The 16,973-nt window shown below is 38.1% G+C and overlaps 1 protein-coding gene across 1 annotated transcript in view; it reads left to right on the top strand.

The window, feature by feature from the left end:
• Positions 1–984: 984 nt before the first annotated feature.
• Positions 985–16,973, top strand: part of DSG3 (desmoglein 3) — a gene marked incomplete at both ends in the record, with an annotated part of 28,265 nt that continues 12,276 nt past the window's right edge. Inside the window, 8 exons of the mRNA XM_082853646.1 lie at positions 985–1,032; positions 8,822–8,857; positions 9,379–9,507; positions 11,162–11,317; positions 11,906–12,050; positions 12,980–13,146; positions 14,008–14,136; positions 14,423–14,608. Of these exons, the coding sequence (XP_082709772.1) occupies positions 985–1,032; positions 8,822–8,857; positions 9,379–9,507; positions 11,162–11,317; positions 11,906–12,050; positions 12,980–13,146; positions 14,008–14,136; positions 14,423–14,608 (996 nt within the window). The remainder of the gene's footprint in view (positions 1,033–8,821; positions 8,858–9,378; positions 9,508–11,161; positions 11,318–11,905; positions 12,051–12,979; positions 13,147–14,007; positions 14,137–14,422; positions 14,609–16,973) is intronic.

Here is a 16,973-nt window from a genome sequence, read left to right as displayed (position 1 = left end):
AAATATTCTGGAATGTTAAGAGTGCTCTTAACTCTAGTGTTATAAGCAAACTAAAAAGGTGCTTTAGTAGCTTTTCCCCATCCCATAACTTGAGTTGGAGTCCAGGAGTTTAGAAGTGCACAAGTAAACAGCAGTGAGCAGGGTGTCTGCTCTAGAGGAAATGTAATTAAGAGTGCACAGAGTTAACCTACTTCACTAGGCAAATTAATTTTTTTAAAACTTATAAATGAAAAGAAACACAATAGAAAGATGTCATCTGAGTATTATCAGGGATCTGATTTTGCAATGCACAGCTTATATATTTCAAATATCCAAGGCACCATATGCATATAGTCCAATTTTATTTCCAATTGTTTTCATTCAAAACTTGTATTAGTAACTGCTTGATGTGATGGTTTTCTTCTTCAGATTTGTAGTTTCTTTCAATAAAATTGAAAGTCATATTATTGCTTAACACCTAAAATATACTTTGCTTAACTTTAAATCTACTCACATACACTCAGGCTAAAAATAAATGCTCTTCCACAAGTCAGATTTGGGGGAATTTTGTAGGCTTTGTTTTATTTTTCAGTTTTAATTGGCACCATGAGAAGCAGCCAACTAGATCCTTTTTCAGTGTAGTCAAGGTTAACTTTTTCACTTCCACACCATGATTAGTTTATCATCTGGTACCTTCCTATTAAAACTGTAAAAACCAGCCTGTGAAGCCTGTGAACTTTTCTTTCAGCTTCCAACAGAGGATTTCATTGCTTCAGGAATTGAGGTGTGTCTAAGTTTTTACCTGGGAGCAAGAGTGATGCAAGCGTTTCTGGTTTAGGGTGGGGAGGACCTGCATAACAGGCTATCTGCAGACTCCTGAAGACTCTTGCTGTCCTGAAGACAGCAGAGACGCTGAGAGGGCTTTCCTTAGACATCGCATGCAGGCGGTTGGAAGGACTAAAGCAGCAGCTCCCTTGGATTTGTTCACCAAGGAAATCAGAGACAATGGCTTGGCCCCTTTTCAGAACCACAGAGGCTCTGGCCATTTTAATGGTAAGTCCTATTTTTTTCTAATAATTGCAAACTTTCCCTGTTTCCTTCCTTGTTAGAGAATGCTATATTTGACTGCTGAATCCCTATTATAAATTCTAAAAAGAGTTCAGTGGAAATAGACATTTTAAAATGAAACTGTAAAGATTACCAATTTCCCCCTTTTGTTGTTTTTTTTAATGTTGTATTTTCACATAAGAAAATAAGGCAGATGACAGAAATGAATTTGAAAGTTGCCATTTAGCATTTCTTTAGGTAAATAATTAACTAAAGAATTAAATAATCCTGGTCTCAAGTCTATTTTCCACAACACCTTCACCTTCTTCAAAGTAATGCTTTTATTCGTCTTTTTATTCATGCTTTTATTCTAATACACAAACTAAAACACATAAAAGAGAATGAGCTCTATTTTCCAAGGTTTTATATCTCTTAAGGATATGGCTAAGAATTGTACATGCCTGGTCTTGATACCTGACATGTTTTTAAGTAGTCAAAGACCATGGAATTAGAATCAAAGCAATGTTTGACTCTAGAGAAGTTGGGAGGGTTATTAAGAAAACAGCGTTTTATGTTTAGCCTTTATGTGCAAAAGACATCCAACCTTTGGGTACAAAAGAAGACAATATCTTATAAGCCAGTTTTTCAGAAGAGTAATACTTTTGTGGATTGGGAAAGTTTTATATAATATTACATAAAAGAGAAGTGGAATCTGGAGAGCAAAGCACTAGCCTGGATGTTACAGACTAATTTTTTCCTTAAATGTGTTGTTTTAGTAAAGAAGAAAACTTGTCACAATATTATCAGTTACGCAAAGATATCAAAATAGTGAAATATACCATAATGAATATTTTTTAAATTCCTAATACTGATTCCTCGTTTTATCAATAATAAATTGGGTTGGCCTACACATCAGTTTCCCTCATTTCCTCATCTAAAAAAATTGAGATAACTGAACTTCAAGAAGTTATAGGGAGATAGTTCTCAAGGAAGAACATTCTAAAAATTAAATATGTTTAAAATTAGAATAGACTGCCTGTGAGCCAGTTTCCCAGCCTTCCTTCTCATGGCAATGGTCAAGCAGAAAAATTGGTATCACACCCTTCTGTTTGAGTCTGTTTCTATTACGACAGTATAACTAATTGTTTTGGCAATCTAATGAATTTAATTGACCCAGGAACATTGTAAAAAGAAATGTGACAATTGTAATGATTTCCGCACTTTTCCAGATGGTCCTTTCTGAACTAAATGAACTGCAGGTAGCCTCATAACCCATCTGTCCAAGCCAATGACCAACCTGGGAAGCTAGGGGATATGTGGAAGGGAATGTCAGAGTTGTCACAGAGTTGTCACAGAGTTTGACGGCCACATGCTTAGAGGAGCTTCTTTCCCTGCTTTGACATGTACCACTCTCAGTTACCACTCTGGTTCTGGAGTGACTGTAAGATCCTTATACTGAGGGCTGTTTTATTCTTCTTTTTATCCCCAATGCCCACAATAATATCTGTCTTACAGTGGATGCACAATTGTTTGAAGAATGGATAAATGAATGACTGAATGAGGTCTCTCTCAACTATAACTTCCCCTCACGGTGCCTCTATAATGCTAGTCATGGAAGAAGCTATGAGGGGTTAGAACATTTTGCTCCCCTCAGGAAAATTTTACAGGCACACATACACAAACACACAAGCTATTTAAACAATGTAACTTCATACATAATTGTTAAACTGAGAGGTCTGGACCTGCTCTTTCCAATATGGTAACCAGTAGCCACATGTGGCTATCAACCACTTGAAATGTGGTTGATCTGTATTGAAATGTGCTGTTAAGTATAAAGCATACACCATGTTTTGAAGATTCAGTATGAAAAAAAATGTAAAATTTATCATTAATAATTTTTATGTTGATTACATATTGAAATGGCAATATTTTGGACATATTAGTTTAAAATATATTAATAAAATTAATTTCACCTTTTTAACCTTTTTAATATGAATAATAGAAAATTTAAAATTATATATGCAGCTCACATTTGTGGTTATTATATTTCAACTGGATGGTGCTGGTCTACTCTTAATGCTATTAGTGGAAGGCAGTGTCAGTCAGAGGTGAGGTAGGCAAACCAGGCTCCATGGACCAGGTGAGATTTGAGCTGCTTTTTGATAAGTATAGATGGGCCACAGGGAGATATCTTCGGTTGTCAGCCCAGCACATGCAAAGGCAGGCGCAATTACGGCACTTGCCCAGGCAATGGACACACTGATTTGGCTGGAATGATAGTCTGCATTGGAGAATCTGGACATGAAGTTAAAAAGGCAGATGAGGGTCAGACTGAAAAGTGCATTCTGTGAAGGGTAATGAAACCCTTTTAGAAGTGGGGAGCCACCCAGAGTTTCGAAATAGCTTGGTGATGGGAAAAAACAATGTTTTTAAAAGCACTGTGAAGTGGGAAAGCAAATCTTTTGTTATTAAAGGGTGGGGTCTGAAAGTTGGAAGACCTGTTTGGAGGTTTTGAGTTAATGACACCAACCTATGACCATACAAGTGTTGCCTAGAGAGGTAATATATGAAAGCTAAGTCACAGACTCCATTCTATGCCTGTACCACTGACTCACTCCAGGCCTTGCTTCCTTAGCTGTCAAACAAGAATAATCATATCCCCCTGACTAATGAGAATGACCACAGTAAGAATTAAGGAGCAAAGTGCACAGGAAAGTGCTCTGGAAAACATAAAGTGCTTTGTAAGACTCTAATTCCTATTATTTGTAATATTTTAGTAATAAAGATGAATCTTGATGAAGCAATCCAACTTCCAGTACTAATAAATATATGAAAATTAATTTCCTCCTGAGCCTTTCCAAAAGTTAAGATTCTAAAATCAGAATAACCTTGCCAAGAAATTCCAGCCAGCCCTGCCTGACTTGAGCAAAACTTAGGAAAGATGTCATTACTTCCACCTATTACCGCTCCCACTTGCTTAATACCCGAAACAGGTTTTCACTTAGAACACTCAATGTCCATGACGTTCCTCATAAACTTCTTAGCCTTTGTCTCTTCCTTTCCTGTTAAGAGTCATTCTGGGGCTTCCCTGGTGGCGCAGTGGTTGAGAGTCCGTCTGCCAATGCGGGGGACACGGGTTCATGCCCCGGTCCGGGAAGATCCCACATGCCGCGGAGCGGCTAAGCCCGTGAGCCATGGCCTCTGGGCCTGCACGTCCGGAGCCTGTGCTCCGCAGCGGGAGAGGCCACAGCAGTGAGAGGCCCGCGTACCGTAAAAAAAAAAAAAAAAGAGTCATTCTGATAGCCTAAGGTGAGGGCTTGCTTTGGAAAGTTCATCACAAGAATTACATAGGCAATTGGCTACTATCCATAATTATACTATGAATAACTGAATTTGTATAATATGCACATTTTTCTTGCATGGCCACTGCACAGTTGGCCAGGCTCTACACTGCACAATGCCAGGAAGTGCATTCACATAAACTACAATGTGAACAGTGCGCCCTGGAGCTGTGCAAGGAGCAACCTACTCAATTGTATGGTGGAGCTCTGGTTCTTATCTTTTACTTTTTTTTTTTTTTTTGCGGTACGCGGGCCTCTCACTATTGTGGCCTCTCCCGTGTGCTCCGGACGCGCAGGCTCAGCGGCCATGGCTCACGGGCCCAGCCGCTCCGCGGCATGTGGGATCTTCCCGCACCAGGGCACAAACCCGTGTCCCCTGCATCGGCAGGCGGACTCTCAACCACTGCGCCACCAGGGAAGCCCTCTTATCTTTTTCTGATGCTCAAGAAAGAGAAAGTCTTTACGTGCCTTGACATGAATAATAATAATAAAAGGTCACTTAATATCACAGTGGCTCTTTTACACCTTTTTTTAAAAGTCTGGACAAAAGTAATTAACACTTATTAAGCAGTTACTGTAGGCTAGGGATCATCTATATGCTTTAGACGTGTTAATTCATTTAATCCTCACAACAAACCTATAAAGTAGAATTATTATTTCTATTTTACAGATGAGGAAACTGAAAAATTAAGTAATGTTCCCAAGTTATTCAGCTGGTACCTGGTGAGACTGGGATTTTAATTCAGGGATTCAGGATCCAGTGTCCAATTTTCTATTGCTACATTTGACTGCATCCTACACAGTATTTAAAATGAGCTCTTGAAAACAGCCATGGGTATTTGTTTTCACCTCTATCATGATACAAGGCTTAACTTTCTATATTGAGCTTACTCTAAACTGTCCTAAATTAATTTTTAAGTAATTAAACATGTATCATTTTTTTCAATTAAAGAATTTGCCTTGATTAATACAAAGCTTATTAAAATATTCCAGGTTTTTAAATTTTAATTTTAAAAAGTCTCTCTATATATAAAGCTATGAGGTATCATAAAATATAAATCACTCATTTCTTCTGAATTGTACATATGAAATTTATTCCAACATGTATTGAATGACCTCTATGATCTGACACATAATCATTGTACTTAACCAATTATAAAAATAATATCATCAACCTATGTATATATATTTCATGAATTTTTCCAAAAATAATTAATAATTTTAAAAAATCAAGTTTAAAATTTGTAATGATTTCTTTGAATTACCCAATTCATTCTATAAATTTCCCAGAGGGGAGTGGGTGTGATCCACTCTTATCCCATTCTGAGAAGAGTGGCCATGCCCTAGCCTGGCTAGGACTAGCTCCGTGGATCCAATGCACAGTCTAATAGTCTGTCCTTCCCCACACTAAAGTATCAGATTACTCTAAACAAAACCTTGGCCAACTCAGTAAAAAGCAATTGTTATTATATATGATATTTAAAAATCCAGTCACCCATATCCTCAAAATATATTTATTGTGGACCTACCATACTCAACAGGAATCTTAATGATATAACTACATACATTTTAATTAGCAAATAGGGCATGTGAATATCAAATCACTTTATGTCATACGCTTTTTAACCTAATAATCTCATTTGCTTTTAATAAAATATTTCTAATTCTTACGTATGCCAAGGTATTTAGACCATATCAATGCTTTAAAAACCATGTAGTCAAAATTATAAAAATAGGGCTTCCCTGGTGGTGCAGTGGTTGAGAGTCTGCCTGCCGATGCAGGGGACACGGGTTCGTGCCCCGGTCCGGGAAGATCCCACATGCCGCGGAGCGGCTGGGCCCATGAGCCATGGACGCTGAGCCTGCGCGTCCGGAGCATGTGCTCCGCAACGGGAGAGGCCACAACAGTGAGAGGCCCACGTACCGCAAAAATAAAACAAAACACAACAAACAACAACAACAAAAAATTATAAAAATAACCAGGAAACAAAGGGAAGAAAGAAAAGTAAAGAAATTCTCAAGATATGGAGTGTTTTCTCCACATTGGTATTTCCTAGACTCTAGGCCACAAAAAAAGAAAACTCAGTTGATTTACATTGTCAAGAAGCTATTGAAATATTTATTACATATTCAAAATACTTATATGAACAAAGTAACTAAAACACCTAAGTAGCCACATATAAGTATTAATTAACTAAAATAGGAAAGATTCTTTAAAACACTATTCGAAATAATGTAAGCCTATGATTATATGTCTCAATACACATATCAAGAACACTGCATTATTCAGAAGTGCCCCATATTCCTAGAAATACAAAAATAATCCCATTTTCACTATATTCCCTAAAATTGGAGAACATTCTTGTTGGCCTGACTTTAAAAGAGAGGATGGGAAACAGTAAAGGTCTGGCTGAGTGACTTCTCTAAGGGCTCTGATTCATTGAAATGATTGAACAAGTAAGAAACACCTGTCTGCAATGCTCATTTTCCATAGTTCAGGGTTTGTCCTTCCTTTGCTTCCCAGGAAAACAGAAATCATGTCTTAATGTCTACTAGAAGAATCATTCTCCGTGGGGCTAGTACAAACATGATTCATATTTTCTGGATGACTCTTTCTGGTTTTCCCGTAAAAGAGATTGTGCCTGGTCCATCCCTCCTCTCACGTGTGGCTGAGTTGTTCTTATGAACTGAGAAAGTAGTACAATGACTACATTGCTCTGGTCTTTTCTCCCAAGTAACTCATGATATTGTTTAATAAAGAGCAGCAAAGCTGTAAAATCATTTTGAGACCTGTTAGAACCACAAGTAATGGTTCTTTTTCATGACAATTTTAAAAAACACCCTTTGAAATAAAGATTTTACTGAAATTTTTAGAATGGAAGGGTCCTGGCATTCTATGTCTGGTATGATTATTCCTTTGGTTCAGACTGGGACCTGCCTCTTTATTATAACCTTCCAAAATAAACAATGTAATAAATCTACATTGTTTCAGGAATAACTGCAGCCTTTGCCAGGAAGAAATCTAAACTGACTATCATATAACTTTCTTTCTATGACTAGTTTTTTTTCTATTTATTTACATTGACTTTGGTTAGAATCTAGTGTAGTGGTGATGTGCACGCTTTAGAGTCAGGTTGCAGGGGTTCAAATCCTGGCTCTCCTGGGGCTGTTAGTTGGGGCAAAGTACTCATTCTCTCATGTCTCCATTTCTTCATCCATGAAATAAGGATTACAATAATAGAATCTCCTTCAGACGACTGCCATACTAAGTGAGAGAGTAAACATAAAGCTCTATGAATAGCAACTGGCACAAAAAAATAGTCATTTTTTTCTTCTGATTTATTTTTCACAATCTTTTCCCTAACAGATTCTCTTCAGATTAGGTAATCCGTGAGTCACAAAACATCTGCTGAGGGACAGGTATTGTACGAATTGCAAGAAGAAAAATAATACAGAAGCAATGATTTGGGAAGTTTGCAATTCTCTTGGCTTGATATCACAATGCACATAAAGCCATAAGAAATAATAAATCATGGTAAACCATTACGAGCGAAACTGCATGTTATAGAATATGTGTTGTACAAACTGAGAAAAGGAGACATCAGTAAGGACAGTTTCATGGAGACTGTTGGAACTTGAAATCATCTTAAAGGATGAGTAATATTTAAGTGTGTGAAGGGAAAGAAGAATGCATTCCAGGGGGAAAATGACACAGATGAAGGTCCTGTACGCCCTTGAGAAAGTGAAGACCCTGGCCCACCTGGCTTCATTTTACCTTTATTTTTAGTTTTTTTCAGATCAGTATGAATATTAAGCTCAAATTTAAATTGAACTAGTAAGGCAGAGATGCGCAGATCCATGTCCCACAGAAAACAACACTAGTGGTTGGAATAGCATATCCCGATCTTTTACGTTTCATTCTCTAAATTAGACTAGTTCCTTTCCACTCTCTCCACTCTTATATGACTATATGCCTTACCTTGCAATTGCAACTAACTAATACAGCACTGCCTTTGTACAAGTCAGTAGCGTAGGTCATGGCTTTTAATAATCTCCTATGGCACTTTCTGAAGCTTATCACAATGATGCTCATCATTGTTTCCCAAAGCAATAGCTTCCATAGCTCCCGGGAAGTGTTTATAGAGCAACCAGGTAAGAAATGTCGGGTTGCTGCAACAACTGTTAGAATTTTGAAAAGTCCAATAGATTCTCCTGTGTATCATTGAAATGCTGTAGTCAGATTAAAGAACTGAAAGAACTTGTTTATACGAAGAGTATTTTCTTTTTTTTGGAAGGATTTTGCCCTTTGAATACTGCATCTCCAAATCTACTTCTTTTGAAATAGAAACAAACTACAATATGAACAGCAGAATGTAAAAACCAGGATTATTATCTTATATAATTACTTATTTGAAGAATTCACATTTAATTTGACTTTATTTAAATGTCTACAGGTGGTCCTTTTGGTTCATGGAGAATTGAGAATAGAGGTAAAGTATGAAAAAGTTTTTTGTAATTAAAGTAACAGTTTAGTTAAAAAATTAAAATTGTACTCAGGAAAAATAAATATTTAATGTTTTAAATTATTTAATAATTTAATTGTGAAAATATAATTAAAATTCTAATTGCTAACCTAATAATATTTAAATACTAGCAAGAATAAGTGTCATTATTGTAACTTATCTCATGCATTCTTCTTATCTTAAATAAATTAACAGGTTTTCATTAAACCTGTCTTTTATGCACAGAATAGTTAGACGTTGTGGAATATATATAGAAAATATAAAATATAATTAAATGCTAATATTAAGAATCATACAGCTCTGTAGCTATTCTAGTTATTTAATGTTTCTTCTTTGCTTGACAGTGTGAGGGAGAGAAAATTAGATATTTAACAGTCTGAGAGATCTTGAAACATAGGAGGCTCCTCAACCTAGGTGTCTATAATTAATACTCAAAGCAAAAATTTCCAACAATGTGCATAATAAAATGGAATCCCTTTTTACATAAGACAAAAGGACAACATGGAGAATATGAGACAGCGTTACAAGGCAAAAGGAGATACAAACGTGAATGGGTGAAATTTGCAAGACCCTGCAGAGAAGAAGAAGACAACTCAAAAAGAAATCCAATTGCCACAGTAAGTCTTATGAGCAGAAGTAACGTTTTCAGAATAAATGTACTAGATGTAAATTAAAATAATATGGCAATTCCAATTAGCAAAATGCAGACTGAAGAGTCCACGGAACAAATAACCTGGTATCTTCAACAAAACAAAAAACACAGTAATAATAGTAATAACAATTTAAAAGAGAGAAAGATGAAGGAGCTATAGCTTCTAGAGTAATAAAACATAATTAAGAGACATTTCAATCAATTTCAATGGATACACCTTTTTGGATTCAGATTCTAGCAAACAAATAGAAAAATTATATAGAAAGTGCTTTGTTTGGGGCAGCAAATTATGCTCAGAGAATAAGATTTTTATCAGTAATTTATTTAACACGGGTTCACTGCAGGAGTTATAATAATTTCACAAGCCAATAACATATAAGATAATGTCTCTCAATAAACCAATAAATACCGTACTCCTAACCACAAGTAGATTAATCACACTATTGTTCCAGGCAAGGGAGAGGTTAAAGGAATAGAGTACAAATGTAGTTGAGTTGTACTTTTCTACAAGTTGGTTCTTGGGAGAGCCAGTTTAGTCAACCACAAGCTGATGTCCAGTGCAAAAACACAAGTCCCTTATCACTAGAGCACGTTACTAGGGAACAGAGGCGGTGGTACTGGCAAGCAAGATCGTGGTTTTCACCACTGCCAGGCAAAGAGCTGCCTTGCCCAGGCAGGAGCTAATAATGCCCCAAGGTCTTCAAGAGAGCTATTTAGGTCAGCAAAGAGTTGCCTTGCCCAGACTGAACACTCTCAAGAGGTCCTCATAATCTCTTGATATTTAAAGCTTAAATGTCCCCCAGCCATTATGGCTGCTCCACATGTTCGTATCAATAAGCCCCCAACATTGCTCTCCAATAGCTGAGCTACTGAGTGTTTATTGACAGCCACGGATGTCCATGACGACATCCTGACACAGCTTTCTCAACATAAGCAACTTCACTCTTAGAACAAAACAACTGTATTCTTAGATTTTTTTTTAAGTGGATTTGAAATCATACCATACCAATACACAGCAATAAGATAATTAAAGATGGTTGACAGTCAACATTGGATTGGCCATGTATTCAGAATTGTTGAAGCTGGGTGATGAGATATATCAGGCTCAATATATTCTTCTAACTTTATAATATATTTGAAGTTTTCCCTATTAAAAAGTTTAAAAAATAATAATAAAAGCAATGCATTCTAATATTAACACTTACTATATAATCCCTTTCCCTTTTTTTCTCCAGCTCCTCCTTTTTAAACTAAAATAAATGTCTTTTTTGTTTTTTTAATGTTACCTGCGAAGGAAGGGAGCATCCAGAAGTAGCCTTGTCAATATTAAGTGTCCTTGACTTTCTCTCAACCTTTTAACATCACCATGGTGACCACAATCTGGGCAAATATTCTAAAGCCAGAATGATTAACGACACATTGGTCCATAGTGGTCAACAGAAGCAAAAATTTGAGTTTATTTCACACTCCTACTATCTATCAAGGCAAAAAAGGAAACAGCACAGTGTCAAGAAAGTGTGAATAAAATGAATAGCTGACTTGAGAGTATGGAGGAGAGGAGGGGAAGGAATAGGCCTGAGTGATGATCACCTTAACATTTTCGGTATTTTGGGCTACAGATTACTTCAGACTTCAAAGCAACCCAGAATATTACCTACCAGATTTCTGGAATAGGAGTGGATCAGCCCCCTTTGGGAATCTTCATTATTGACAAATACACTGGAGAAATTAACATAACAGCCATAGTTGATCGTGAGGTAACCCCAAGCTTCCAAGTAAGTTTGTGTCTTCGATATCGGCCACCCTTCCCCTGGTGCACAGTGGCTTTAGGAGGTTAATTTAGAAGAGAGATCAGTGCATGAATCCATCCATCAACAAATAACAATATTAGTCCCTCTACAAAGAGCCTCCCCTGGACTTCCCTGGCAGTCCAGCGGTTAAGACTCTGCGCTTCCTCTGCAGGGGGAGCAGGTTCGATCCCTGGTTGGGGAACTAAGATCTTGCATGCCTCGCAGCATGGCCAAAAAATTAAAAAATAAAATAAAACAAAGAGCCTCCCCTTATGGTTGTGCCCCTGAAGGAATACCCCAGGAGGGTGCATGAGCGCTCAACTCCAGCATGCTGTTTGCCAAGAGCTTCATGCTGCCAGGAGACACGTACCAGCCTGCAGGAAGGGGCAATTTGCCCAACTGGTACGCCCAGAGTCGGCACTTTTTCCTGCTTTGTCTCCTCTCTGGGGAAATACTTTTCCTCCTTGCACAAAAGCACTGTACATGCCAGGAGAGGCCTTGTCTCTACAAGTTTTAATAATAGGCAAACTAAAGTTTGTAGAATGTTAATTAACATTTCCCCTCCTTTTCTAGATTACCTGTCGTGCTCTCAGTGTCCTGGGACAAGATGTAGAGAAACCACTTATACTAACAGTCAAAATTTTAGATATAAATGACAATGCTCCAGTGTTCTCACAAAGTGTGCTCACGGGTGAAATTGAAGAAAATAGTGCTTCGAGTAAGTCTTAACTACCATTTTTAATTTTTTTTTTTCAGATACAAGTATCACTATAGTACATCATTTTTACAAGCTAATTTATCCTCTTAGTTTCATCAGTAGTTTTGAAGAAAAATTCGTCGAGATAACCTGAGTCTTCCTTTCTAATATTTGTGGTTGAGCTACTTGTCCACTGCCAGGATACTATATATCCAAGTTGTGATTGTTATCAAGTCAAAGCTTATCCTAGTCACAAAGCTAAGGAGGTGGTTTTAGGCAACCTGGATGCATCAGTTGGGCTTTTTTAGATTATAAGGGACAGAGATACACTCATTACTTGGATAATGGGGGGGAAGGGAGAATTATAAGTCCAACCAGCAAGGGAAAAAATAAAGAGAAAATAGTCCCAACCTCAACACAACCAACCAAGGCTTAGTGAGAAGTGGAGGATTTTTACGGAAGGCAGCGCAGCTCACCTGATTGACAGAGACAGTAAGAGATATTGCAAGTGACATGTAATATTTTTTTAGCACACAGATAGTTTTTTTGTTTTTTGTTTAATTAATTTATTTTTGGCTGTGTTGGGTCTTCGTTTCTGTGCGAGGGTTTTCTCTAGTTGCAGCAAGCGGGGGCCACTCTTCATCGCGGTGCGCGGGCCTCTCACTATCGCAGCCTCTCTAGTTGCGGAGCACAGGCTCCAGATGCGCAGGCTCAGTAGTTGTGGCTCACGGGCCTAATTGCTCTGCAGCATGTGGGATCTTCCCGGACCAGGGGTCGAACCCGTGTCCCCTTCATTGGCAGGCATATTCCCAACCACTGTGCCACCAGCGAAGCCCTCTAGTTTTAAGATCTTAAATGACAAAGATCAGTTTGAAATTGTGCCGAACATTTCATGTGAACATAATGTCAATCTTTACATATTCTTTAATAAACTTCTTCTGTATTCCTAGACTCACTGGTGATGATCCTAAATGCCACAGATGCAGATGAGCCAAACCACTTGAACTCTATAATTGCCTTCAAAATTATCTCTCAGGAACCTGCAGGCACACCCATGTTCCTCATAAGCAGACACACCGGAGAAGTCCACACTTTGACCAGTTCACTTGATCGAGAGGTAAAGCAAGGCACTGGGGAGCGTTCAATAACTCAGGATTCTGTTGTAAGAATGCTAAGAGAGGTGACTCCTTTCTACCTGAGAATGAAAGGAGGAAGGAATAGAGGTTCCCAGGACTCACGTGGCCCAATCTAGGGAAACTCCTTGCATCCTAGTGTGATTCTGCTGGGGTGGGATGTGTACTTGAGACCTGCGCAATCAACTGTACCTAAGGAAACAAGTATCAGCATACCTGTGGGAGTTAAAGCGGGGGAGTTAAGGGAAGGTATTGCATGTACAACAGAGACTGAACCGGGGTTAATCCCTCATATGATGGAGGAGAAGGAAATTTCTTAGGTGGAGGGAGAAATTTCTATCTGGAGTAAAGCCTTCTCTGGTGTCATGCTTTTTCTCCTGACTTCTTTCAAATTTACTCCTACTTCCGGAATACTAAAGAATCCCGTTCCTCTCTCTGCTCCATTGTCCTACCACCACATCTCCATCAATGCACGCTACCCCATCAGACTCTGTATAACTTTTATACAAGTGATTTTCCAAACAGACCAGCAGGGAAGCTCTGTAAGTGAGTTTCCCTCCGATAAACATCCCACCATCCTCATTACCCCTTTTTGCTCTAAGTGTACTATCCTGCCCTAAGAAGCTCAGAGAAAACCTGTACTAGCCTCATAAAGACTTCCACCTAACCACCCAGAGCCCCACATACCTCCTCTATGATGGGCAATGAAGCGCGTGTGGTCCTTCTAGAGAATGAACCACGAACTTGAATATTTTCACTTCCTTCCCATGGGAAGCAAGTAGTTGTCATTCGTATCTCTGGCACTAGAGATTAATCATTTTTCTTTATTTTTTCTCCAAATTTAGCAAGTTAGCGAGTATCATCTGGTTGTGAGTGGTACAGACAAAGATGGAGAAGGACTTGCGGCACAATGTGAATGTAGCATTAAAGTGAAAGATGTCAACGATAATATCCCAAGCTTCACAGAATTGCAGGTGTGCCTTTCATTCCTTGAAAAATAATTATATTCTTTTTTTATGTTATACCTTGCCATCCTAATCCAAGATTTGCCTGCTTGCTGGCTTTTATTTAAGCTCTCTGCACTTTTCTTTTAAAATAAGCTATTGTAAAATATGAGAATTCAGTAACCAGCAAGGAGGCAATACATAATTAGAGAATTAATGACTAATGCCATTCAGAATGAATATAATTCATTTAGATAAAACCTGCCAGTGAGTCTTAAATTTTGCTTTTTAAAAAAATTTTTTTTTATTTTTTTAGTATTCAGCAAGTATCAAGGAAAACACTTTAAGTTCTGACTTGCTTCGATTTCAAGTAATAGATTTGGATGAAGAATTCACAGATAATTGGCTTGCAGAGTATTTCTTTACCTCTGGAAATGATGGGAACTGGTTTGAAATACAAACTGATCTCACAACTAATGAAGGCATCTTGAAGGTTGTTAAGGTAAGGTCTGATTTCCCTCCAGTGGGAAAAATGTTCTGTATTAACCAAAACTATTACTATATTTTAACCAAAACTGTCATAAATAAACTTTATTCACTTATGAATAATAATACCACTTCTTTATAGAAAACATAAAAAACACATAAAAGTAGATAGAATTTTGAAGACACACATAGCCCCATTACCTAAGGAAATTCTCTTAACATGTTGATTTGTTTCCTTCCAAGCTATCACACTTTCTATAGAAACACAAACACACTAATATACATATATTTATCGGTGTGCCTGTTTTATGCGCAAGAAAGTAAAACACACTTCCTGACTTAAACTCGGGAACAGACAAGAATACATGGAATAGCTGCTTGTGAATTTGTCAACTTACTTTAAATGGATTAGCTACGGTCCTCAGAGGGAAAAACAATGTGACTTTTTCTAGAAAATGGAAATGTAAAAACTAAATCTGAAAAATAAAAAATAAATAATTGAGTAACACTTCCATTTAACAGGCTTGGCTACAATAGACCCTTCATCTGAAATAACATAAGGCTATTTATGCCTGGGTATTGTATAGACTAGAAAAATATTACCACTATTTCAGGACATTCCTTGCCATAGAACATTGGACTATATGGGAGCTTCTCTCTTTAATTCTGTGACTCCAGTAGAATGACAGATCCATAATATGCCTTAACAGGGAGATCCCCGGAATTCTAGATTGTTGGAAGCCACATAAGTGGTTGCTATTACTCTGCTTTTCAGAGTGGGTTACAGCCATCCTCAGTTGCAAGGGTTTTGTTATAAACTCCCAACAATGCCTAGGAATGAGATATTCCCAGTCTTCTGTGTTGGTGTCATCCAGTCTCCCAAACTAGAAACCTGGGCCTTGTCCTTCAGTCGTGGCATTTTCTCACCACCTAGAGCCAGACATCAAATTCTGCCCTAGAAACCGCCCTTAAAGTCTAGCCCTGGTCTTCCTTCTCACAGCCTGTGTTCTTCTCAGCCTTGCCCCCTCCGTTCCTGATTGACGTACCTACCTCCTGTGTACACTTCCCTTCATTCTCCTTCGACCACATTTTTCTTAAAGCCAATTTGGACCAGCTCCTCTCCTCTTTAAAAACTTTACTTGTTCTCCATTGGCTGTGAAAATGGCCCTCAATCAAGATTGTCCATGTGAATGACCTGCAGCTTCTCCCAGCCTGCGGCAAGTTAGGAACTACTGGTTCAGTTGGTCTGCAGGGAAGGCCAGGCAGCAAGCGGTTCTTAAAGGCTCCTCAGGGGACTCTTAATATGCAGCCAGGGTGATGACCTCCTGCTGGCCTTTGAGATGACCTTCAGCCCCCTCAGAATTGCATCCAAGGCCTCTCAGCAGTCATCTCCCTATCACCTTCTGTAACTGGTATTTGCAAGTGCTTTCACTCTGCCTGAATAACTCCTCTTCAACCTGTATCACTCTGCTCACATGAAAACCTCTCGGAAGCCTTTCCTGACTTTCTCAAGTACAAGTCTTCACTCGCTTTCACACATAGACTCTGTAATCTCTTTTGTCAATTACCCCTTATATTATAATTACCTATTTAAGCATCGTTCTCTTCTTCTCCACTAGGAAACACTTGAGCCCACAAAACCAGTCATTGCAAAGTTAAAACTCAAATCTGGTTCTCATACCATAATTATTTTCAGTTATACACAAATGTAACCGAAATGAACATTTCCTTGTCCCATCACCCTTAAAAAATTTACTAGTGAATGGAAAAAGCTATCCTGGGATACCTCAGGCCTTGATTTGGGCCACTCAATAACAGAGTCAAACAAATAGGTAACACACAGGACTATCTGAAAATGGTTCTATGAAGAGTCGGTGGGCCACCCACTCATCGTTTTGCAGAGGCCTGTTTGCCAACCAAGATTATTAGGATACTTTATCTTTGCCAACAGGGAATTTTTAAAGCCAGAAAGGATATTATTGCACAGGAATCCAATAACTATTCTGTGAATGGACGTAGCTGCCATTTACAGGAACGTATTATGGGCCTTAATTAGTTCAGTCCTTACAACAATCTGATGAGGTAAGGGTTTTTTACCAGAAGCAAAAAGTTGAGGATCAGAGATAGTAAAAATTGTGCCCTGAGTCACATAGCTATTAAGTAGCAGAAGCAGGGTTCAAACCATGTTACCATAGAAGATTTGTGATTCTTTCCACTGTACCACACAGCCTGAAGAAACTATAAAGATGTTTTGTTAGTCTAAAAAGAAGTACTCTGCTTTGTAAGTATCCATTACCAAACTGAGGTTTCATGAGTTACAAATTCTAAAGGAGTCTCATCACAGCATTGTGAAGATCTGTGAAACCGTTTTGCTGTATAGA

This window comes from Leucopleurus acutus, assembly GCF_964270905.1.
Source record: "Leucopleurus acutus genome assembly, chromosome: 13".
Classification (NCBI taxonomy): domain Eukaryota; kingdom Metazoa; phylum Chordata; class Mammalia; order Artiodactyla; family Delphinidae; genus Leucopleurus; species Leucopleurus acutus.
Note: the sequence above shows the minus strand (reverse complement) of the source record. Positions and strands in the feature narration are given on the sequence as shown.